A 22,763-nucleotide genomic window follows, 5' to 3' on the forward strand; every position below is an offset into this window, starting at 1 on the left:
TATGGGGGCTCCGGTGCTCACACTGCCGCTTGTCCGAAGCGGTGGTGGCGGAGCGGTGGAAGCTACCGAGCGCTTGCCCTTCCCGCCGCTTCTCCGGAATTCACTTCCTAGCCGCCGCCATCTTGAATCCACCGCCCTCGGTCTCGCCCCGCCCCGCTGCAGCCCCGGCCAATCGGCGTCTGAGACGCACGTGCCTCGTAGGCGGGCCGAGCGCTGTGGGCGTGTCCCGATCACCTAGCATTCCTGGTTGTTGTGCTTCCGGTGGCCGGGGTGGACCTGTCCAAGGCTTTTTAAAAACTGCCTTCAGACTTCGTTTTCCCGGGAACCACGAGCTTGTGCTCCCGTGTGGTGCTCTGGCTCTGTGTTTGGTTGTTCGCTCTCTGGCAGGGCCCTGCAGCTGCGATACTTCTGATGGTGCTCTTTTTTATCTCCCTCTGCTCCAGATTTCGATTTTGTTTGATACTCTATCCTGGGAACATTTGTGGCCGTTAAGATAGTTGTTTGAAAAGTGATGGGTTCCTAGAGGAAGAGAAGGTGCGAACGTTTTGGAAGTAGATCCCTGGCACCAGCCATGGCTGTGGCACCAGAGGATAGTTCCCCATTCTGCCAGCCTAGGACTAGGTATAACCACCATGAAACGGCTGTGTTGATTTTGTGGATTAGCCTAGTTACCTAGTAGGAGCAATCCTTCATTTGAATCAACCTGCCCCCCCCCCCCCCCCCCGCGCGCTAACATACAAAATACATACACAGTGGAAATGATAGCACAGCGGTGTCAGCAGGTGACAGCCAGAAGACATAGTGGTCTTTTCCCCTTTGATAGGCGGTAGGTGCGAAGAGGGATGTAGAGATCCCCTCTTCTTTTTATAAGCCAGACGCGTGAGAAATGAGGGAGTACCGAGTTCAGCATTTCAACTTGGGGAACTGGTGTCTGCGCTTGAGTGGTTTGTGAACACCAGTAGATGGACTTCAGGGAGAGGGAGACCGAGGAGAAGAACCAAGAGGCCACCGTTCAATGACCATAGCCAGAGAGCAGGTCTGTGCTGCAGAGGAGAGCTTTGTAACAGATAGTTGCGTTTGATGGAAGAAGGCAATGGATGAGAACAGTGTGGTCCTTCAGATTTCTTTTCACGCAGATAAATGGCCTTGTTTATTTTCTCTGCCAATGAAATCATGTGTTTCCGTGTTCATTGACGGGGCACATTTGCTTGTATGGTCATGGCTGTTTCTTGAGGGACTTAGGTGTTCCCCTGTGAAAAGCTCAAGCTTTGGTGTTTGCTTTTTGAGTGGGGTATGAGTGGGAGATGGTGTGTGAATGCAGTCGAAAATCTCGTATTTGAGACACTGAAAGAAGCGAGGCTGTGCCTCTGACTGGCAGGCAACATTCCCTGATGGTCCCTAGTGCTTTGCTGAGCTGTGTCATGAAAAATAGAACATCTGATTCCATAAAGGAAGATGCTAGAGTGACCTGGCTTGATTAAGTTTTTGCTATTTCTGTACCTTGTCTCAGAATCTATGGCAAGGAAGTTTTGGCTGGGCGATACACTTCTTCGATTAGAGAAGAATGGGGGCAAAGAGGGAATGGGGGCAAGGAGGGAGCTTTATGTAATAGCGTGAAGGTTTACATATACCTTAATCAAGCTCTCAGTGTATTAAATGGATGCACTTTAAAATTTTCTATAAACTGCCAAGTATTAGAACAGCTATTCTTCTAACCAGCCATATTTTTTTCTTTTGTCTGCATCTAGGCATAATTAATAGTCATTAGTAGACTCAGTATAATTTGGAGCTTAATGCCAAGGTCATAGATGTCAATGAAGGCAGTGTTTTCTGGGAAAGTGGTCCCTTGGCCTCGTGTGGCTGAGTGGACTGAGCTAGCTCAGACCCCATGCTCCCCACGAGCGTGCTGACTCTGTGGCTTTGTTACTTTTTTCTCGTCTATCTCTGTTTCTACTACTTCTCTAAATTTTTTCGCAGCTTGCTAGCTTCCGACAGAGAAAAACAAAAGGTGACGGTCCGAATTCGAAGAAAAAGACGGCGAAGAGGAAGGGTCCGGCTGTCAATGCGCCTGTCCAGGAGGAGAGTCCGGTAGCCACTCCAGACAGTGAGCTCCCCCACGGAGGGGCTGCCTGTGGGAGCAGGTCATGCAGCAACACCCTGGAGGGGGCCAGAGGGGCCTTTGCAGCTCAGGTAGATTTACTTCTCGTTATGTTAATGTGTTGTCCATCTCGTAGTTATCGCTGTAGTTAATTTACGAAAAGTGGCCTAAAGTGAACTAAAAGAGGTATTGTTGTTCATAAAAGATGATAACATAAATAAATGGCTTATCTTGAAAGTTTATTTTATTTATTATGGTGTGTGCACGGACACCCATGCCGTGCTGCCGTGCGTGAGAATGACGTCATGGAGTAGGTCCTCTCCTTCCACCTCTCGGAGTTTGGGGATTGAATGTAAGTGGCTTGGTTTGTATGGCAATGGCTTTACCCAACAATGGCTTTAACTCACAGCCCAGTGACTCACCTTTAATAGGATTTTGAAGAGTTTGGACAACCGTTTAAAGACAAGTGTCAGTTTGGTGCTTTGCTAAGGGACCTTTACAGGGGACAGCCGTTTGTGTGTGTGTGGTGTGGTTCTGTGTGAGTTCTCTGCGTGTGACATTCCTTTACCTACTTTTGGATGCAACACGTGTTGTCTTTCTACTTTACTAACTTCCTGAAGGTAGGGTGAGGAGAAAGGGAGGGGTGTGGCAGAGATGGCGTGTGGCTGAAGGAGCTGGCCTCTGGCTGCTTAGGTCTCTGAGTTGTGGGGAGCACACCCCGTGACTCCTTCATCCCTGTAGACCTCCAGACTACTAGGTGGGCTTTCCTTGGAACTCCTGTGCAGATTGTAAACGAGGCCTTGAAATCTTGAGGGTCCCCCATATGTGCTGCTCAGGCTAGTAAGCTCAACTTTCTCTTCATCGAGTAACAATATGTTTTGACTGCCGTATTTGATCATTGCCAGCATATCAGATGTGTGATCTACCTACAGATTTGGAACTTTATTTCTTTTGAGCGCTGTAAGAACTTACTTTGGTGTACCCTCGTGCTCTGGCGAGCGGGAGCTCTCTAGGGGTTCCTGCTTGTGCCTGGGTTACCTTCTCTGCATGGTGTGTTCTGTGGGTCTGGCTTGGCTGTTAGCTGCCATTCATTGTAGTTTTTCCCTAGCCTTTCTCAATGGTGGAGAAACTAGAAGCTGTGTTGACTGGCTCCTGATTGCTTACTACCTGTGGAACTACTGTTTTGTGTGTCTCCTCTTCGGGCTCTTGGAGAAGAAGCTCCCAATGTATAGCTAACATTTTCTAGTTTTTAAAATGTTCAAATCAGGGCTGGAGAGATGACTTAGTGGTTTGGAGTACTTGCTGCTCTTGTAGACGACACAGGATCCTAGCACCTATGTGGTGGCTCACAACCATCCTTAAGTCAAGTTCCAAGGGATATGGCACCCTTTTCTAATCTTCACAGGCACCAGACACATACGTGGTGTATGCACATACATGTAGGGAAAATGTTTGCACATTAAAATAAAGAAATCTAAAAATTAAAAAAACAAAACAAAACAAAAACCCTTTAAACAGAGAAACTTAAAAAACATAGCATACTCCTTTAATTCCATCACTTAGGAGGCAGAATCAGGTGGATCTCTGTAAGTTCGAGGCCAGCCTGATCTACATAGTGAGTTCCAGAATAGTCAGAGCTACATAAGAGAGAGCCCCATCTCAAAACAAAATACCACAACCAAATAAAGAAAAACAACCCCCCCTCCCATCTAAGCACAGGATACTCAGCAGTTGCATTTAAGGCCAGGCTGAGACACATAATTAAGACGCTGCTGTCTCAACCCAAGCCAACAACAACAACAAGTTAACAAGTTGTGCTAGTAGTGCTGGGGCACATACTGAAAGAATGCTGTGAGTTAACGAAGGAGCTGTGCTCAAGTCTGCCCTCTGTCTTCCTAACACCTTTTTCTGTCCAGTACTGTTTGGCATTCTTGTATTGACTCCCTGGTCTCTTTCCATCTGTGGTAATCTAGTCTTCATGAAACACTCTTTTTTTTTTTTTTTTTGGTTTTTCGAGACAGGGTTTCTCTGTGTAGCTTTGCGCCTTTCCTGGAGCTCACTTGGTAGCCCAGGCTGGCCTCGAACTCACAGAGATCCGCCTGGCTCTGCCTCCCAAGTGCTGGGATTAAAGGCGTGCGCCACCAACGCCCGGCTTACTTTTTTTTTTTTGGTTCATGAAACACTCTTAAGGAGCACCAGCAGGTTATTTTGTAGAATACCTATGAAATGTCAGTTTGGATCTGTCCTCATGATTAAGTTCAGCCAGCGTTTCTGTCAAAGAGCATTCCTGGCAGTGTGTATCTTTTCAGGGACTGTGGGTACTTAACTCTACACCCATCTGCTACTATTTAAAGAGATTTTATTTTATCATTTTGTGTGTCATGGGTGTTTTTGCTTGGGATGTCTGTTTGCCACATGTATGCAGTGCCCTTGGAGACCAGAAGAGGGCATCTCATCCCCTGAAACTGGAGTTAGAGGTAGTCATGAGCCACTGTGTGAGTGCTGGGGATCAAACCTGAGGTACAAACAAAACAAAACAAAAAAACAGTGCTCTTGACTGCTGAGCTACTGCTCCAGTGCCTGCCATACCCCCCCCCCCTTTAAATATGCTGCTTTTATTTCCCTGTGTTCCTGGAAGGCAGTTACAGGTATGTTATTGGAGTGCAGGTTGGCGTTTCCTCCTCTGGGATCGCCGGTGTTTGCTGCCTGTTGTAGCTCCGTGCCGTGGTTCCTTGAAGCCTTTCGTCTTTGGTGCCGTGCACATGGTGGTGTTCGTTTTTTCCTGTCTTTTCTTGATCCCTGTAACTCTGTCTAGGTTTTGAGTTTCACAGACTGTGGATGAGCCATTCTTCTTTGCTTTTTTTTCTCTCTCTCTCTTTCTTCCTTCCTTCCTTCTTCCTCCTCCTCTTCTTCTTTCTTCTTTTTGAGGTTTCCTTGTGTAGCCCCCGCTGTCTTAGAACTCGCTCTGTAGACCAAGTTGGCCTCAAACTTACTGAGATCCGCCTGCCTCTGCCTCCCAAGTGCTGGAATTAAAGGCGTGCGCCACCATGCCTGGCTGGATGAACCATTCTTGATTGTTGCTGCTGGAATGCTTGGAGCTTCTAAACTGTGTTTCCAGATACATAGTCTGTTGTTGAATCTGGCTACTGAAGAGTTTTTCTATCCTTCTTCTTTTCTTCCTTCCTTCTCCTGTATTTTAAAGTTTAATATAGAATCCATATAGAAAACATGCATGTTTTTTTCCTTCTGGGTCTGATTTATTTCACATAATATTTAATATGATGCGCTCCATTTTTTTGTTTGTTTGTTTGTTTTTCGAGACAGGGTTTCTCTGTGTAGCTTTGAGCCTTTCCTGGAACTCGCTTTGGAGACCAGGCTGGCCTCGAACTTACAGAGATCCACCTGTCTCTGCCTTCCGAGTGCTAGGACTAAAGGCATGTGCCACCACCGCCCAGCATCCCCTGTGGTCATTTCTAATGGCGATCTGGCTTCCATCACAGAGAGTAATACTAGATATAAAGACTCATTTCTCTGTAGCTCTGTAATATTTCATTGTAGTAAAATCAGCTTTCCATATCAACAGATTCAACCAAATGTAGATTGAAATATTGGGAAAAATTGCATTTGTATTGAATGGGTGCACATTTTTTTCTTTTCCAAACAACACAACAAAACTGTTTACATAGCCCTGATATTGTTAGGTGTCACAAGTAACTTAGAGAGGCACCTGGAAAAGATTTGTCTTTTGGAGGATATAGGTAGGTCACGTGAAAATACTGAACTGTTTTGCCCATTCCTGAAGATGCCTAGAGACAACTGTAGGCTATTTTGTTGGTGTATTCATCTATCACAGGCTGTTTCTAGACTTCATCTGTCATGAATAATGCTGCTGTGATTATTTATGTACTGTCTTTTTTCAGTTCTCTGGTGTATTATTAATCATTTCTTAGATAACTGCTTTCTTGTGTGAATTCTCTAGGCTACATTTTTTGCTTTGCTTCTCTAGGAACAAGAAGACTGTGAACTGGATGAGACTGACCTGCAGGCACAGCAGCTACAGCAGCAGCAGCAGGAGCAGCAGCAGGAGCTGCAGCCCCAGCCACCCCAGGTGATCTGCTCCGCCTGCCTCTGGCCCTCAGCCTTCACAGGGTCGTGGCCTGTGCTCTGCTGTTCTTAACAGGGCACAGTGGGTCCTGGTTGCTGGGGATGGTTGCAGGTGGGAGAGACTTTTTCCCAGACTAGACAGGTGGGGGTGTGGCTAGCTGTCTCCTTGTTTTGTTATTTCCACGTTGTCTTTCTGAGTCCATTTCCCCAGCAAATGGCGGGTCATGTGTAGACCCCTGGGGCTGGGAGTCTGTCACGGCTGTGATGTGGGAGAGATGCATTTGCTGGGCTTGCTGTCAGTCATAGTGTTTTAGCACGGAGATGGGATGGCATCCTTCTTGTGTTACATGCTCCCTTTTCTTCTTTGTCTTTTTTTTTTGTTTTTTTTTTCTTGCAATTTCTGCTTGGTGTGGCCCTTAACCTCCCTGGTTTCTGACCTGGATCTCATCAGGCCTGGTTCCTCTCTGCCTGCAGACGACAGCCCACAACCTTGAGCTCGAAGCTCTGCGCCTGAGCCTGAATAACATGCATACAGCACAGCTAGAGCTGACGCAGGCCAACCTGCAGAAGGAGAAGGAGACGGCGCTGAAGGAGCTGCGGGAGATGCTCAACGGCCGGCGGGCACAAGAGCTGGCGCTGCTGCAGAGCAGGCAGCAGTGTGAACTGGAGCTGATGCGAGAGCAGCATGCCCGGGAGAAGGAAGCAGTGGTGCTCCGCTGCGGGCAGGAGACAGGTACTGCGCAAGGACGGGACGGACCATGGGGCCCCACTCTCTTGGTTTTTCTGGTTGTAGCCTAGCCTTTACCAGATGAGTCATCTTTCCAGACGACCCCGCCCCCCAACACATACACACACATGTGAAGCAGCCTGCTGAATTTCCAGATCACTTTTACTTAAGTTCATGCTCCTGTTTTTATCGCTCGGGAGGGAGGTGAGCCATCCACTGGTTCCTCTGTGTCGGCCACTCCTTAATAGTGTTGGGACCCAGGTCCCCTTCGAGCACAAGGAAACCTGACTGGGTCTGTGTTGCTGGCTGGGCAGTGCTTGGGTTTGGCATGGCTATTCACCTTAGATGTGATGATGTTGCAGGTCTGCATGCTGGGTCAAATACACTCTTAGTCTGCTGTCTACTGCCCATAGGCCAGCCCGCAGTGGACTTTTTCCTTTTAGTTAGTTAATTATATTTTGTGTGTATGAGTGTTTTGCCTGCATGTATGTCTGTGAACCACATGTATGCCTGGTGCCCGTGGAGGTCAGAAGAGGTCAGCAATTGTTCCTCTAGAATTGGAATTACAGGTGGTTCTGAGCTACCATGTGTGTCCTGGGAGTTGAACCCAGGTCCTCTGGAAGAGCAGCCAATGGTCTTAACTGTTAAGCTTTCTCTTTAGTCCCACATTTAAAAAAAAAAAAATACCAGATTTATTGAGAATTAATCCCATGTCACAGTCTGTGTGTGTAAGCGCACGGTTTGGTAACCTTTGGTGTACCTGCTAAGTTCTGTAGACATCTCCATAGCAGAAGTTGAGAGCATTCATTACTTGGAAAGAGGGCTTACTGCCTCCTGGGTGAGCTGACTTTTCTGCTTGCTGCTCCATCTTCCTTGTGACAAACAGAAGCATCATTTCTAGCTGTGGCTCTGCTGGAGAAAGCCTGCCCTCCCTGACCCTCCCCTCAGCGTGAAGGGCCAGTTTTCTCTTTCCGATGCCTTCTGTTTCTTTAGACACTTTGGAACAAAATGAACGCATGTTTGTGTTTTCTTCTCTCTTTCAATATAAGATCTTTCGTGCTTTTCATTCCAGTTGCAGAGGCCACTCTTCTCTGTGGTCCCCTGGTTAGGCCTGCTGTCCCTAGGGGAGGAAAGCAGAGGACTCAATGGTGCTCTGGGGTGTAGCACCTTGCTCTCGGAGGATGGATCCCAGCCCTTCACTCACCCTTAGAGTTGTCTACTGCCACCTTGTCCTGTCCCATGCCTCCTGTCCCTGCTCTGCTTCTCGGTCCTACCCTCCCTGGTCTTTACATCTGGCTCTCCCTGGGAGCCTCGTCAGCTCCTGAGGCACTGCTGGAACCTATCGGCTGTACTTCTCCTGCTTGAGTGGGGAGCTGTTGGATCATAGGACGGTTTCTCATGTCTTAATATCCAGTACCTTACTTTGACCCTGGCACAGTGGGCACATGAACTAAAACACCCCGCAGTTCTCTTGTTGGGCGGTTGGCATGGATTTGGAGATGTCGGTGATGGGACCCCAGAAGCTGATCTTCAGCTGTACTCGCAGGAGAACCTGAGTGACTGGGAATTTCAATATTCTTTATTTTGATGTGAATACATTTCTTACATAAACTATCATCTGGACGTCTTGTTGTCCAGTGTGCAATGGCAACTCTCATGAGTAAATAGCAGGTACTAGATCCCCATGTCTCCTGGGAGATAAGGTCATGGAGAAGGTTGAGACTCTGTGGTCTGAGCAGCTTGTTACGTTTGTCTTGCAGCTGAGCTGAAGGAGAAGTTACGTTCAGAAATGGAGAAAAACGTCCAGATGATAGAGGTGTGTAGTTGATTGGAAATACAGTTCACGTGTACACTATTTTACTTTCACATTCCACTTAACTGCCTCTTACCTTGATGCAGATAAAATCAGTCCAGGGGAATTGGAATGTGCTGGTAGAAAGTGAATTCTTTGTTAACTGTGTTTTTTAGCAGGCTTATTTTTCTGTCTGTGCTGATTCCTTTTACATAGTGTTCTGGACCCCTTCCCCCTTCATGGACTTATATCTGGGGGCAGCGCGGGTGCGGTGGGAGAGGGGGTGGGGTGGGGTGGGGTGGTGGCGGCGGGGAGGTAAATATAGTTGCCATTGGCCGCTTCAGGAACCTTTGAGTGTGATTTTATGAGATAGTTAACATTCAGAGATTGGTTGTACCACAATCTACTTTTTCTTTTAAATTAGACTCTGAAGCAAGATTGGCAATCTGAAAGGGAGTTATGTTTGGAAAATCTCCGCAAAGAATTGTCTGCAAAGCACCAGTCGGAAATGGAGGGTTTGCAAAACCAGTTTCAGAAAGAATTATCGGAACAGAGGGCTGAGTTGGAGAAGATTTTTCAAGCCAAACAAGAGGCTGAAGGTGAGCCCCTGATTACAGCGAGCATGTCTGCGGGGCTGAGTGTCTGCTGTGATGCTAGAGTGAACACCCTTGCAATGGGACTTGCCTTTCCCACCCTTGCTTTCCAGCGCAAGCTGCTGAGGACATATGAGGTCGCGAGTACCCAGGAGGTGTTCCGGCTGCTAGCCACTGCCCAGCCTCTGTTTCATAGATCCCTCTTACCTATTCAATCACTAAGTTATTACTGAAGCAGTAGAATGGTAGCTGCTCACTTTTGATACTCCAGATGTTATGTAACATAGTGATTCTTGTGAGTTGAGATGGTATCTTCTTGTCTGGGCCTGTGTGCATCTCCCATCCCTCCATGGGAAGAACAAGCTGGTTCCTGCGGTGGTGTGCAGATGGAGCCTGCTCAGCTTTGCCTCTGTTGTACCATCGCTGTACCCCCCTGTTCAGACCTTCCAGGGTGTCCAAGATGGAATGTGGTGGGCACAGTAGTCTGTGTGTGAACTGTGGGTTTGATATGAAATGCTGATCAGAACTGCTGCTGAAGAAGGAAGCATCGTCTTGTCATAATAAGCTAGGTGACCTCTTTGCTGCTTTCTAGTTTCCCTGAAGAACCTGGAGACTCAGCACCAGGCAGCTGTCAAGAAGTTACAGGAAGACCTGCAGTCAGAGCATTGCCAGTATTTACAAGACCTAGAGTCGAAATTCAGAGAGAAGGAAAAAGAAAAAGAGTTGGAGGTAGGCAAAAACGTAACTTCTTCTTGGTTGTTTGATTGTATGTGGGCATGGGGTACGTGTGTTTGGGCGTTTGTAAGTGCAAACATGGGTACGTGTGGCTATTCACGTGTGCACAGAGGTTGATGTTAGGTGTCTCCATTGCACTCTATCTTACTTTCTGAGACAGGATCTCTCACTGAACCTTGAGCTCACTGATAGGCTAAACTGGCTGGCTGGCAAACCGTTAGAGTCTTTCTGTCTCTGTTACCCCAGCACTGGTGATACAGTACTTGTTGGAGCCCATCTGGGTTTCCTGGTGGCTTTGCCCAGCAGGACTGCATAAAGAGGATGATTGGACCACAGGCCTGAGTGCAGGTGTTTGGAAGGGTCTACACTTGGCTGTACCCAGCAAGGGGGAGGTCCTTTGCTCCTCCCCTTGGCATTGCCATAAAAAGCCCTTTGGAATAAAGTTGAGGGCTGGTGGGTTGAGACCCAGACCCTCCCGAGGCTGTCCTGTGTTTTCTGTCTGTCTTCTCATTGTCTAGGTAACTCCTTTTAGCTAATATTTCTCACTTCTCTCTACTCAAGAGTACCCTGGGTCATAAAAGTGGCGGCTGGTCTGCCACAAATACTTGTATTACACTCGGCTCTTTTTTTGATTCTTCAGCTGAGACAGTGAGAAAGATGATTTATTTTACACGAATTACACTTGGCCACAAGTGAGAACAGAACTAGTCCAGAATGCCATAGGTCCAGGGCAGAGGACCAGCGGGACTGTTTTGGTTGTAATAAAGGCAGTCAACTCTCAGGTGGTCTGTGCAGGCAGATGGTGACGTTCCAGGTCCATTGAGACTTATACGGACAGTAGCCCACAGTCCAGCAACTTGTGCCAGCGTCCCGGCCTTCAGCATCCCTTGCTTCTGCTCCTTCAGCCTCCATGGGTGCATGAGCTGGTTCGCTTGGACCTCTCTCTCCCTCATCTTCCTTCTCTTGCGCTTCAGCCTGTGCATTCTCTTCTTCCTCCGCTGCGCTTCATGGCGCAGGAGTTCCAAGGAGGATGGCACTAAGTTGAGAGTACACCCAACTTTTTACATGGATGCTGTGGACCTGAACTCAGGTTCCCATGCTTGAGTAGCTGACCTTTTATATACAAGCCATTTTCCTACCCCTGGCTATTTGGTTTATTAGAGAAGTTCTAGAAGGGCTTCAAGTTAGGCCACTTAATATTTGATGTCACTGAAACTTAAGTCCTGAATTTGGATGGACTTAATGAGACATAAGGCATAGAGTCTGCCAGGCCTATGAAATAATGTTCAGTCTTGAATTCAGAAAATACATTACTCTGTACACAGGTTCCTGAGATAAAAATTCTGAACACAAGGAACATAAAGCCACATTCTCTGACTACAGTAAGCAAGAAGTTTCTAAAAACAGGATAACCAAAAACATTTCTCAAGCTCTTTTCCCTAGAGAAATATTACAAGTCACACATGAATTTGGGAAGGTCCTACTCAGGCCTCAAGTGTTTTCATTTACCCAACCCAAGACTCAAACTGTCAGTTCAAGCAATTAGGGAAAATAAGCCAGAAGCTGAAGTTTGTGCAGAGATTTACGGACCTGAGGAGATGAAGTGTTGAGCCCTAAGGGCTTTAGGAGGCCTGTCTGGCCCCCTGGTGCCCCAGGGCCTCACAGTCAGTGCCAATGTTACTGTAACCCAGAGCCTGCAAAGGCCTTGTCTTTCCATATTTGACCATGGGGCCGTGGACACATGAAGGTCGTCCTTCAACCCAGCCTTCCTGACCAGCTATTTAGCCCTGGCCTGGGGCCTCCTCACTGATTATTGGAAGTATATATCCTGGCTTAGAAAAACTGACCTGGGCAGGAACAGGAGCACATGTCCCTGAAAGGAAGGCAAAAAACCAGACTATGTGCAGACAATACTCATTTTTAAAAAATAGAATTGCTGGGCGGTAGTGGCGCATACCTTTAATCCCAGTACTCAGGAGGCAGAGGCAGGCGGATCTCTGTGAGTTCGAGGCCAGCCTGGTCAACAGAGTGAGTTCCAGGAAAGGCACAAAGCTACACAGAGAAACCCTACCTCCTATATTTTATATATATTTATATATATAAATTATATTTATATATATTTTTTATATATATTTTATATATAAATAAAATAAACATAAATTTACATATATATATACACACATACACACACACATATAAGTATGACCTACTGAGTCTGTTTAGCGTTGCTTATATATCGGGGCTGAAAACGTGATATTGAATAATTAAGGGTCTCAGAATTCTAAAGCTCTCATTAGTCATTAGTTGCCTATAGTTGTTTGTCTGGTAGTGTGGCCTTCCATGTCTGTCAGGGTTGTCATTGTTGGGTTTTGTTTAGGCAGTCATATTCACAAGACACTGAGACACTGAAAGTGAAGCTTCCCTGTCATTTCTGGGAGGCACAGTTTCATGGCAGACTCCTGCTCTTCCTGGCTCTTCCAGTCTTTCTGCTCCTCTTCTGCGTGGTCTCGGAGCCTCCCTCAGGTGTAGGCATTGTGTTATAGACGTATCTATTGGTGCTGGGTACCCTGCAAATCAGTCATCTGTGTTTGGACCAGTTGTGGTTTCCTGTGTTGGTCTCTGCGGGAAGGAGCAGCTTCTTTGAATGGGGGATAAGGGAGACACTCACCTGCGAATGTACGGATGAGTCTTTAGGATACGGTTAGGAATCACGCCGGCCTTGTAAAGTGGTGGTAGTGGTAGGCTTTCCTCTAGAGTCCATGACCTCACTAGCCCGGGTAGTTGACTAGGTTTCTAGTACCCTCCTGTTGAGATGGTCTTACGTTCAATTAGAGAGCTGTTGGTTACCGCCAAGGTATGAGCACCACTGTTGTACCTTTAGGAGTACCTTGAGGGGCTGGCCATTGTGATTCATAGGTGTCACAGCTGGGTAGGATTGTTGATTGCTTCCCCACGTTGGGAGCTTGTGTGGCGTCTTCTGCAACTATGAAAGCTAGTTCCCGGGAAGGAGACTTTCAGGTCAGATCCAGTTGGAACGTTCTGAGTCATGGGTCCAAAGTACATGGTGTCAAATAGTAGTCTCAATCATTAGTTATTTTCTTTCTTTCTCTGGTGTATTGGCAAGTCTTTATGCTGGTGAGGCTGCTAGAGGTGGCCAGCCACTCGGGCTCCTGCTGGGTGCAGCCATCAGCTGGTCGAGGCCTTTGTGTGGAAACTGGAGGTGCATGTCAGCCTGGACCAGGGCTTCACTCTGGCCTTGGTCCTGGTGACAGCTTCTTTGTTCCCAACACCGAAGATTAATTCCACAATTAGGAAATAATTGTGCTGTGTAGATGTGTGAACTTTTTGCAGTGGTTTGTACCCATGTTTAGTATCAAAATGTATCATTAATGTGAAATGGGGACGCCTCCTTATTTTGTGTAGGATAGGTATGTGGTTCATGCTGTTTTCTGAAGCACCTCCAGATAACTGTGGAGTGGAACCCATTGAAATCTTTGCCACGAGTGGTTTCAGAGTGACCCTGCCGTGCTCTAAGTGGGTACCTGTGGTTTCACAGTGTGGACACATGGGCTGTGTGATTTAGAAGTTTACAACCATAGTCCACGTCAATAGGCAGGTAGGCATGCTGTTCCTAGGGCATGGCCCGGGTTGAAGTTGCACTGTGAACAGACTTATTTTTAATTTTTATTTTTGAAACAGTGTTGCTTTGTTGACCAGGCTGGCCCTGAAGTGCTGAGCTCATGCGATTTTTCTGCTTCAGATTCTTTAGTAGCTGGGATGACAGTGTGTGCAGGCAGCGCTTTTGTCTTCAAGCTTGGCCTTGTTTGGTGGAAGCTGTTCACACGGCTTTGTTGTGGTTGTTGCTCTTGCTGCCTTTTGAGCCATACTGTAGGTTCAGGATCCGCGCTCTCACTCTCTGTATTTCATGCTTCCTTGTGAGCGGTGAAAGCCTGAGGTGCCATTTTCAGAGACATCAACAGTAGTACAGAGCCTGTTCATCTCCTTTGCTTCCCTGTGAACGGTTTTCTTCTTCACAGTTAGAGACTCTTCAGACATCCTATGAAGACCTGAAGGCTCAGTCCCAAGAAGAAATCAGGCGCCTGTGGTCCCAGCTCGAGTCTGTGAAAACCAACAGAGAGGAACTGAATGGTGAGGAATTTTGTGGGATGTTTAGATCCTTCCAAGCTAAGCTGTGCAGATTTCCATTCTTTCTTTGTCTATTCATTCATTCATTCATTCATTTATTTTTGAGGTGGTGTATTAGAACCTAGGGCCTTGCACATTCTTAGCACTGGTCAGATCCCAGCCCTGAAACTGTGACTTTTGATTGTTGAGCCATAGAGTTTCCTAATGAGAGAGAGGAGCGGGGAGGGGAAGGGGGAGGAAGAACACAGACTTGTGAACTTGCTTGTACATCTTGAAGATGATATATGCTTTGTATACAAATGGAGATTTGGACACTGGAATGTGTGTGCTGCTCTTGCAGAGAACACATCCTTCGTTCCCAGCACCTTCATGGCAGTTCACAACCGTATGTGACTCCAGTTCTAGGGAATCTGATGTCCTCTTCTGGCCTTTGTGGGCACTGCATACACATACATACATGCAGACAAACACTCATATACATAAAATAAGAATAAATCCTTAAAAAAGGAAAGGAGATTTGTATATAGAGAAAAGTTTCATAGGTTTTTTGTTTTTTGCCCCCCAGCACATCAGCTGAGTGGTGATCACATGACTGTGCCCCTGATGGTACAGGTTTTTCTGGTAAAGTGTTCCTCATGTGTCAGCCTTACCTGGGTGATATGACAGCAGGGTGATTTTTAGCAGGCTTCCAGACTCCATAACGGGGTCTGTCTGCTCACTAATACGTGGATCCTGTGAGCTTCCCCAGGGCAGCTGCTGTCAGATTCCTGTGGCTCTAGCCCCAGTTTGGTGAGGTAACAACTGAGTCTCCAGGGCCCAGCAACTGTGGCTGCTTTTGCTGGAGGCTCCTCCAGTCTCATCCTTCCACAGAGTCGAGCTCCCTTGCAGACCCCGGTCTCAGTTCTCTCCTTTTGTGTCAGGAACATCTCTGTGTAGCCAGGTGGACATGGCCACTCAGAGAGCAGGCAGAGTCACCTGTGTCTAAGGGTAGAGGTGGCTAGGTCCAGTTCAGGGCCAGCAGCCTTGTCCCAACTGACACTCTTTTCTTGGTGTTCATCTGCAAACAGCCTTTGAGACTGCACATTGCCCTCGAGGATAAATGTTGTTTGGATCAAGGAACAATTATGAGAAAGGACTAGAAACAGGGACATTTGTTGTGTGATGGCAAGTGAGGCCTGATCTCCACTTTCTAACCTTGAGCTCTGTTCATGGCTAGATATTGTAGCCAGCATGTCATTCCCGTAGGGTCCTTCTGTTACTAGAGACTAGAGAAGAGGTGAGCTGATAGGTCTAGCATGTTCTTCCATGGGACTTCATCCTTCAGGGAACTTTGATATAAAAACCTTTGGGGTTATAACTAGTCACTCTACATTGTTTGTTAGTGGTTTCCATAGACGAGTTTGTAGCAGGCTTTCTTTTGGGCTACCAACCAGCTCCCAAATTGTGACACAGAGACTTATTATTAGTTATGAATGCTCACCTTTATATTATTGTTTCTTGCTAGCCCTTACAACTTAATCTGTTCCTCTTCATCCGAGCTTTTTACCTTTCTTTGTTTTTGTATGTTCTATTCCGTGTCTGCTGGCTGGCCCTGGGCTTCTCCCTCTCTTCCTCCCCATTCTCTTCTCTTTCTTCTCCCAGCCTAGATTCTACTTATTTTCTTTGCCCGCCAGCCCCATTTGTTCCTCTACTGCCCAGCTATTGGCTGTTCACCTTTTATATGACCAGTCAGGTGCCTTAGACAGGCAAGATGAAACAGCAACACAGCTTTACATAGTTAAACAAATATAACATAAACAAAAGCAGCACACCTTTACATAATTAAACAAATGCAGCATAAACAAATGTAACACACCTTTACATAGTTAATATTCCACAACACCAGTTGGTAGCATTTGCTGGGTCGCAAGCTTACATGTGGTCTTTGCTGCTGTGCAGAAAATGATCACTTTGATAGCCTCAAAATATGAGCTCCAAGAAAGTATGGGATGCTCTGTCTGTGCTCACATCCAGATGTCAGCAGCTGTGCCTTGCTCCAAACCTGTTTGTAGAGTCACTGAGATAGTAACAAGATACAGTTCTTTGTTGCTAGGACCGTGTTTCTTGCCACAGCCAGTTGCTCTGATTCCCAATTGCTTGGCTTTTTAAGAGGTTCTTGAAATGCTGAACGGGCCGTGACGCAGGAGGCTCTTACCTACTCATGAGGGGTAGGCCCTTCTCAGAGTCTGCTCGGGGACGTTGGCGTTTCCTGCTTTGTGTGTTTCACTCTGGGGTGATTGTGCATTCCTCCTGTTGAAGGGTCATGGGAGCCGCTGCTGACCCGAGACTCTCACCTGGAGGAGCTGGAGCATCTGCGGTCAGATTTCGCTCAGCAGCAGCAGCAAGAGAGAGCCCAGCACGAGTCGGAACTGGAGCACCTGAGGGTCTATTTTGAGAAGAAGTTGAGGGATGCTGAGAAGACATACCAAGAAGACCTGACCTTGTTCCAGCAGCGGCTGCAGGAAGCCAGGGAGGATTCTCTGGAGTCTGCAGAAATCAGGTAAAGGAAACATTGTTCATGTTCAGTGGCTTTCTGAAATGTGGAGGGGCCTTGGGCTACGTTTGCACCTCTTCTGGTTGTGATCTCATACTAATGGAGCGCAGCAGAGCTGGGTTGTTGTTGTTGTTGTTGCCTTGGCTGGCCTGTGCTTCCCTAGGACTGGAATTAAAGGTGTGCACCACCACGTCAGGCCCAGTAGAGCCAAGGTGTGATCCTGTGGTTCAGTCTCACCCTCCTGTGTTATGGTCCTGGCTAAGCAGCGTTTAGACCTAGCACCATCTGGTCCTTAACTAGCTGCCTCTGTGTGGTTGGGCCCAAGGACAGGATGGGCAAGGGAAGGGTGCACTAAAGCTTTTACTTAAAAAAATTCTCTCTCTCTCTCTTTTGGTTTTTCGAGGCAGGGTTTCTCTGTGTGGTTTTGGTGTCTCTCCTGGATCTCATTCCGTAGACCAGGCTGGCCTCAAACTCATAGAGATCCACCTGGCTCTGCCTCCTAAGTGCTGGGATCAAAGGCATGTGCCAACACCGCCTGGCTTATTTAGAAAAATTTTAATGTTTATTTATGTGTATGAATGTTTTGCCTGCATGTATATATGTGTACCACATACCAATGGAAGTCAGAAGGTGTTGGCTCCCTTGGAACTGGAGCTACAGACAGTTGTGAGCTACCATGTGGGTGCTGGGAATTGAACTCAGGTTCTTTGCAAGAGCAACCAATGCTTTTAACCACTGAGCCATCCCTCTAGCCCCCAAAGCCTTAATTGTTATTTTATTTATTTTTGTTGTTTTTGAGAAAGGGTCTCACTGTGTAGCCCTGGCTGTCCTGGAGGTCACTGTGTAGACCAGGCTGGCCTTGTACTCACAGAGACTCGCCTGCCTCTGCCTCCTGAGTGCTGGAACTCAAGGTATGTACCATCAAGCCCAGCACACTAAAGCTTTTATACATGTCTTCTCTCTTTAGTTCATCCTGTGTGTTTCCAGAGGAGACATCTGGCAGAGAAACAAAGGAGCAGCCTGACCCGCTTGATCGTCAGCTTGAGCAGCCGCAGGTGATGACAGGCTGTGTGGTTTGAATCTGAGAGAAGGTGGAGAGTCCTTCATCTTTACCTTAGAAATCGGCTGTCTTTCGCCTCGTGAAACCTGTTCTGTCCTTGTTGCCTCCTCACACAGAGGAGAACTTGATTTTCCGTCTTCACAACATCACTCTCACCTCACGTGTACATCCTGGCTTGTCTGAGGGGGAGGACAGAGTCCGAGGCTGCTCTGTCCTCCCTCCGCAGTCCTTCTGGCTTTAGTCCTGCTCGCTTCCCAGCTGTCACGGGGCTTCCTCTGCCACTCTGCACACCTGTCAGCCTCAGCGTTGACATTCTGACAGGTGTGGAGCTAGCTTGTTGGGTTTTGATTAAACATCGTGTGTGTGTGTGTGTGTGTGTGTGTGTGTGTGTGTGTGTGTGTGTGCGTGTGTGCGTGTGTGCGTGCACGTGTGCATGCGTGTGCGTGTGCGCGCCTGCCTGTGGAGGTCAGAGGACAATTTTTGTGAGTGTGATTTTGCTCTTCTATGAGCATGTGGGTCCCACAGATAGAAAGCAGGTTGTCAGGCCTGACAACAAGCATCCCCACCTGCTGAGCCATCTTGCCGTCTTCTGGAACTGTTTTGTTTCTAGTCACGTGTTAAGTATCTTCTCATTAGTCTTTGTTTGTTCCTGAACTGCCACCATGTTTTTATTTCTGTCATTTGAGCCTCTGGGCTAGCACTATCCGAACATTTCCAAACAGGGCTGATGGGGCCTTCCCTGACTGCAGACCAAGCAGCGGCCTCCAGCACATGTAGCCATTGAACATTTGCATGTGGCTGTGCACTGAGGTCACTTGATGATTATTCCCTGATGTTCCAACAACCCCAGAGCCTGCTGTACTGAGCAGTGCAGTCTTCAGCACAGCCCTGTCCTGGCTGCGGGCATGCTCTGCCTTTTGTGGCACCAGCTTTTGATGTGAATGGCCATGAGTGGTTGCTCTCTGTGATGCTGTGTTAGTTGGCTTGAGGCTGCTATGACAAATCATGGACTCGGGACTTAAAGATAACATCTAAGATCAAAGTGGTACAGCTTAGTCCTTTGTGGGATGCTGCTTCTTGGCTTGCAAATGAAATGTTTTTCCCAGTTCCTCGTGTGTGTGTGTGTGTGTGTGTGTGTGTGTGTGTGTGTGTCCGTCCGTGTGTGTGTGTCTGTGTGTGTGTGTGTGTGTCTGTGTCCGTCCATCCATGTGTCCGTCCGTCCATTCGTTTGTCCTGATCTCATTGATCATCTCTTCATCTTTTGATTTTCTTGCCTTTATCTCCCAAGTGTTAGGATTACAGGTATGCATTGTCATACTTGGTTTTATGCAGTTCTGGGGATCAAATCTTATATTTGTTAGTTATATATGTTAGACGTTTCCCAGTATGAACTGGGTTACATCTCCAGGCCCTTCGTCTCATGTCCTTATAAAGGTGTAGTCAGAGGATTATGGCCTGCTCCAATGTCCTCCTACTTTCGTCACCCTTTACACACCCCGTCTTAAACAGTCCTATCCTGGGGTCCTGGGGATTAGGACTCGATATAGCTTATAAACTTGGGAGGGAGACACAGCTCAACATATAACAGGTTTTTTCCAGCCTTTGATATCATTTTTGCTATGAATAACTGGTTTCTCCTTGCTTTGGTAAATGTGACAGAGCTCCCCTGTGTTCCATCCTATACCCCATTGGTGTGGCTGCATCCGGTGGCTCTTGTTAACTTTCTGTGGTATGAGAATCTCACACCCTGCATGGACTCTTTTCATGCTAGATGGAAGGTGAGGCCTCTGAATGTCAGGTTCTCCTCTCATGGGTATTCTGCCTGGTTGGACTGTTCATTGGCCTCTGTTTTCTGTCATCTGTAGCTCTTGGGAGCCCAGAGCCCAGCGTTCTCATGTTTTCTCATTCATCCCATAGCTGTGTGGATTCTGTTTTCTGGGTAGGTGTTTTTGTTTGTTTTCACTTTGCCAGATTTCAGGTAAACTTTTTACCATTTTGATCTTATGTGTGGAGGTCAGAGGTCTGTTTGTGAGAGTCAGATCTCTCTTTACCATGTGGGTTCAGGGCAAGGTGGTAAGTGCATTTACCTGCTGAGCCATCTCTGGCCTCTCTTTAGTGCTTAAAGATGTCTGCATCCTGCATTGTTTCTATTTTCGGTCTGCCCGGGTCTCTGTTTGGTGTTGAAGGCGGGTGTTCCCTGTGCATGTTGGTGACTGTGACCACTGCCTTCATGTGTACTGTGCATCCCATGTGTCCGAGTGAGCTCCGTGTACTGTCTCAGCGGTGCACTAAGGGGACTGGCGGCATTGGTGTCATTTCTGGGTCGTTGGACTCCTCCATTGAAGTTTCATTTGCCCCCCAGTGGGGGCTTTTGCTACCTTTGTTACCCGGGGAAAGGAGCAGGAGGAAACCACCCCCTGACGCACACACACCTCTCTGCTTCTGTGCGTGGGGACCCTGGTGTGTGCAAGGAAAGCGTGTGCTGTCCACTCGGTGGACTCTGCCCTGAGCCTGCCTTTCCTAGTCTGAGGCCTTCCTGTCTGCCATGAGCGTCCATCCTGGCCTTGGTCCTTCTCTTTCCTGGGAGCCCCAGCTGCAGGGTCTCCATCTGCCAGTGTGACTTGACATTGATTCACCGCTCTTCTCTGCTTTTGCTTTTCATACGTCTATCAATAACATTTTTCTTAAAATTGTCAGGAAGGTGTAGAGATACAAATGATGGGTTCTATGTTTAATTAATAAATAAATGCATGTAAGTATAATGTAAAATGTTGACAGGCCACAGTCCTCTGCAGTTTTCTTGACTGGTCCCACCATAGCTGGGTAGTGGACATCACCAAAGTGTGATGCTCCTTGTTTGAGTGACTGTCTCTTGTGTGCGCATTTCTTCGGTTATTCTTGAAGCTGAGAGTCTTCTCACTTGTGTATCAACTATTATTCCACTTGTTGTGACTGTATTCTATCTCTTTGCTCCTTCTGGTTTGAATATTTCTAGCACTCTTCACCTTTGTCCTCTGATGGGGTGTTTTTCATTCTTTTGCTTATTGGGCCTGACATCTCTTTTCTCAGAGTGGGCCAAGGGATCCTCCGTGACTTCATCCTGCTCACTTATCCCCTTGTTTACCCTCAGTGGACAACACTGTCCCACGTCTACTTATTGTCACAGGGCCAACTCTATCTCATCAATTTCATGATACTCATTCTCTAACAACGAGAATATAAGTCTTATTTTAAAAGGTAATTTGGGCTCAGTAGAAATTCAGGGTGATGACTTTTTTTTTTTAAGTTTTGAGGAAAATGGGTTCAATGGCTCCATTTTCAGTGTGTGCTGACCCATCCATTCTATCATGATGCAAGAGTGCTCCGAACCTGCAGGGGCAGAGCCTGTTCTTAGGGCTGGGGACTTGGCAGCAACTAGAGATCCACTTGGGTTGCCTCTTCCTTTTTGTAGGGACTGTATCCTTGCCCCACATCTGAACAAGTCCAGAATCGGGCTCTGAGAGGGATGTTCAGAGGCAGAGAGGATGCCATAGAAGTTGGAATCAGGAAGTGTGGAGGCCTATCCTACCTCCATGTGGCTCATGGTATGTTTGAAACAGAGAAGTGACAGTTATGGCTCCCAGGGGCAGTTATCAGAGCTCTCAGGCCAGAGCAGGTCCTCCTGAGAGACATGGGGGGCGGCTGCAGGAAGGTACTGATTTGAGACTGAGGCTGACACAGGAGTGGGACCTGATGTCTGGGGTTGTAGGAGAAATGCCTGTGAGGGCAAAAAGTGATTGAAGTGGTGAGCTGAACTTCTGGACAGGCAGGCTAATCCTGGGAGGTAAGCAAGAGAGAATAGACTTTAGGAGAGCTCTGATCAGGCTCTGGAGGGACTGCTAACGTGGCCCTCCGTGCTACCTTGAGCTGACTTGGGCCAGTGCTCAGAATGATAGGCATCGGAATGGTCATTATTGGGGGACACATCACAAAAGTACAGAGTTCAGGAGAGGCCTAGGCTTAAGATATGAGACTGGACACAGGAGAGATACCAAGGACAGGGAGACAATTGAACTCTAAGGGTGGAGGGAGGCGCCAACAATGGGCAGTAGAGTGGACATCAATAAAGGGAGCCCATTAGGTCCTATAGGCACCTAACTGAGGGAAGACCCATGGGTAGGGTGGCTTCTACTTGCTGCCATGGCCTCTTGTGCGTGCTGTCCTCGGGCTGTCGCCACTGCTTCTGTGGGTTCTAGAATCTGGTGTGGACAGTGGTGGCTGGGAGGGAGTACTGTGGCATGTCTGTACCAGGATCAGTTGTGTGGTCTAGTGGATCTAGCTAGGTTTATGCTCTCCTTTGAACACAGCAGGAAGGGTCTCAAGAGGAGTAACAGAACAGGGTGATGGGGCGCACTGACTCACCTGTCCTGTGTGCTCCTCTAGGAGAACTCGACAAGTTTACAAGCAGGACTGGAAGAAGACCCCAGGCATGAAGCAGGTGTGTTGAATTCTTCCCTTGATTTCCAACTCAAGGAGGACAAGTTGCGCAGCTTCCACCTGAGGCCCGAGGAAGCCGAACAGGAGAGACTCCCACCTGTACTCTCCGACCAGCACAGCCAGGGCGTGTCCCGTCTGCCCCTCCAGGCTCCTTGTTTTCCTGCCAATGCCAGTTCCTGGGGAGTGTCTCGGGAGAAGGCTGCTGCCTTCCTCGTGTTTTATGCCCACTGAGCACCCGGACATGTGGCTGCTTCGGCTGGAATTAGTGGTATCCATATGAAGAACGTGAACCTGCCACAGTGTAGTGCAGACCCTTGCTGTGAGGATTCATCCCTGAGCGAGTGCTGTTAGATAGGGCTGAGTCAGGAGAGGGCTGGCCTTAGCGGAGGATCCCGGCCTGCTGTGGGCTTGCTCTGTCTACAGAGATGGTTTTCTCCAGCCAGGGTTGGGTCTGCTGGAGCTGCGCACAGGCATAGGAATTGACGTCTCACTGTCAAGG

At 47.7% G+C, this 22,763-nt stretch overlaps 1 protein-coding gene across 10 annotated transcripts in view; it reads left to right on the forward strand.

Moving 5' to 3' along the window:
• Pcnt (pericentrin) overlaps nucleotides 1-22,763 on the forward strand; it is a 107,257-nt gene that overhangs the window by 215 nt on the left and 84,279 nt on the right. For 9 of the 10 annotated variants that reach the window (XM_028874273.2, XM_028874268.2, XM_037199869.1 and 6 more), the window contains exons 2-11: nucleotides 1,978-2,190; nucleotides 6,105-6,206; nucleotides 6,677-6,935; nucleotides 8,690-8,745; nucleotides 9,146-9,320; nucleotides 9,907-10,043; nucleotides 14,087-14,198; nucleotides 16,494-16,734; nucleotides 17,696-17,783; nucleotides 22,211-22,265. In XM_028874273.2, the coding sequence (XP_028730106.1) occupies nucleotides 1,978-2,190; nucleotides 6,105-6,206; nucleotides 6,677-6,935; nucleotides 8,690-8,745; nucleotides 9,146-9,320; nucleotides 9,907-10,043; nucleotides 14,087-14,198; nucleotides 16,494-16,734; nucleotides 17,696-17,783; nucleotides 22,211-22,265 (1,438 nt within the window). Of the gene's footprint in view, nucleotides 1-1,977; nucleotides 2,191-6,104; nucleotides 6,207-6,676; nucleotides 6,936-8,689; nucleotides 8,746-9,145; nucleotides 9,321-9,906; nucleotides 10,044-14,086; nucleotides 14,199-16,493; nucleotides 16,735-17,695; nucleotides 17,784-21,278; nucleotides 21,373-22,210; nucleotides 22,266-22,763 lie in introns of those variants that run through there. The other variant, XM_028874277.2, reaches the window with a different exon arrangement.

Source organism: Peromyscus leucopus, chromosome 16_21, assembly GCF_004664715.2.
Source record: "Peromyscus leucopus breed LL Stock chromosome 16_21, UCI_PerLeu_2.1, whole genome shotgun sequence".
NCBI lineage: Eukaryota > Metazoa > Chordata > Mammalia > Rodentia > Cricetidae > Peromyscus > Peromyscus leucopus.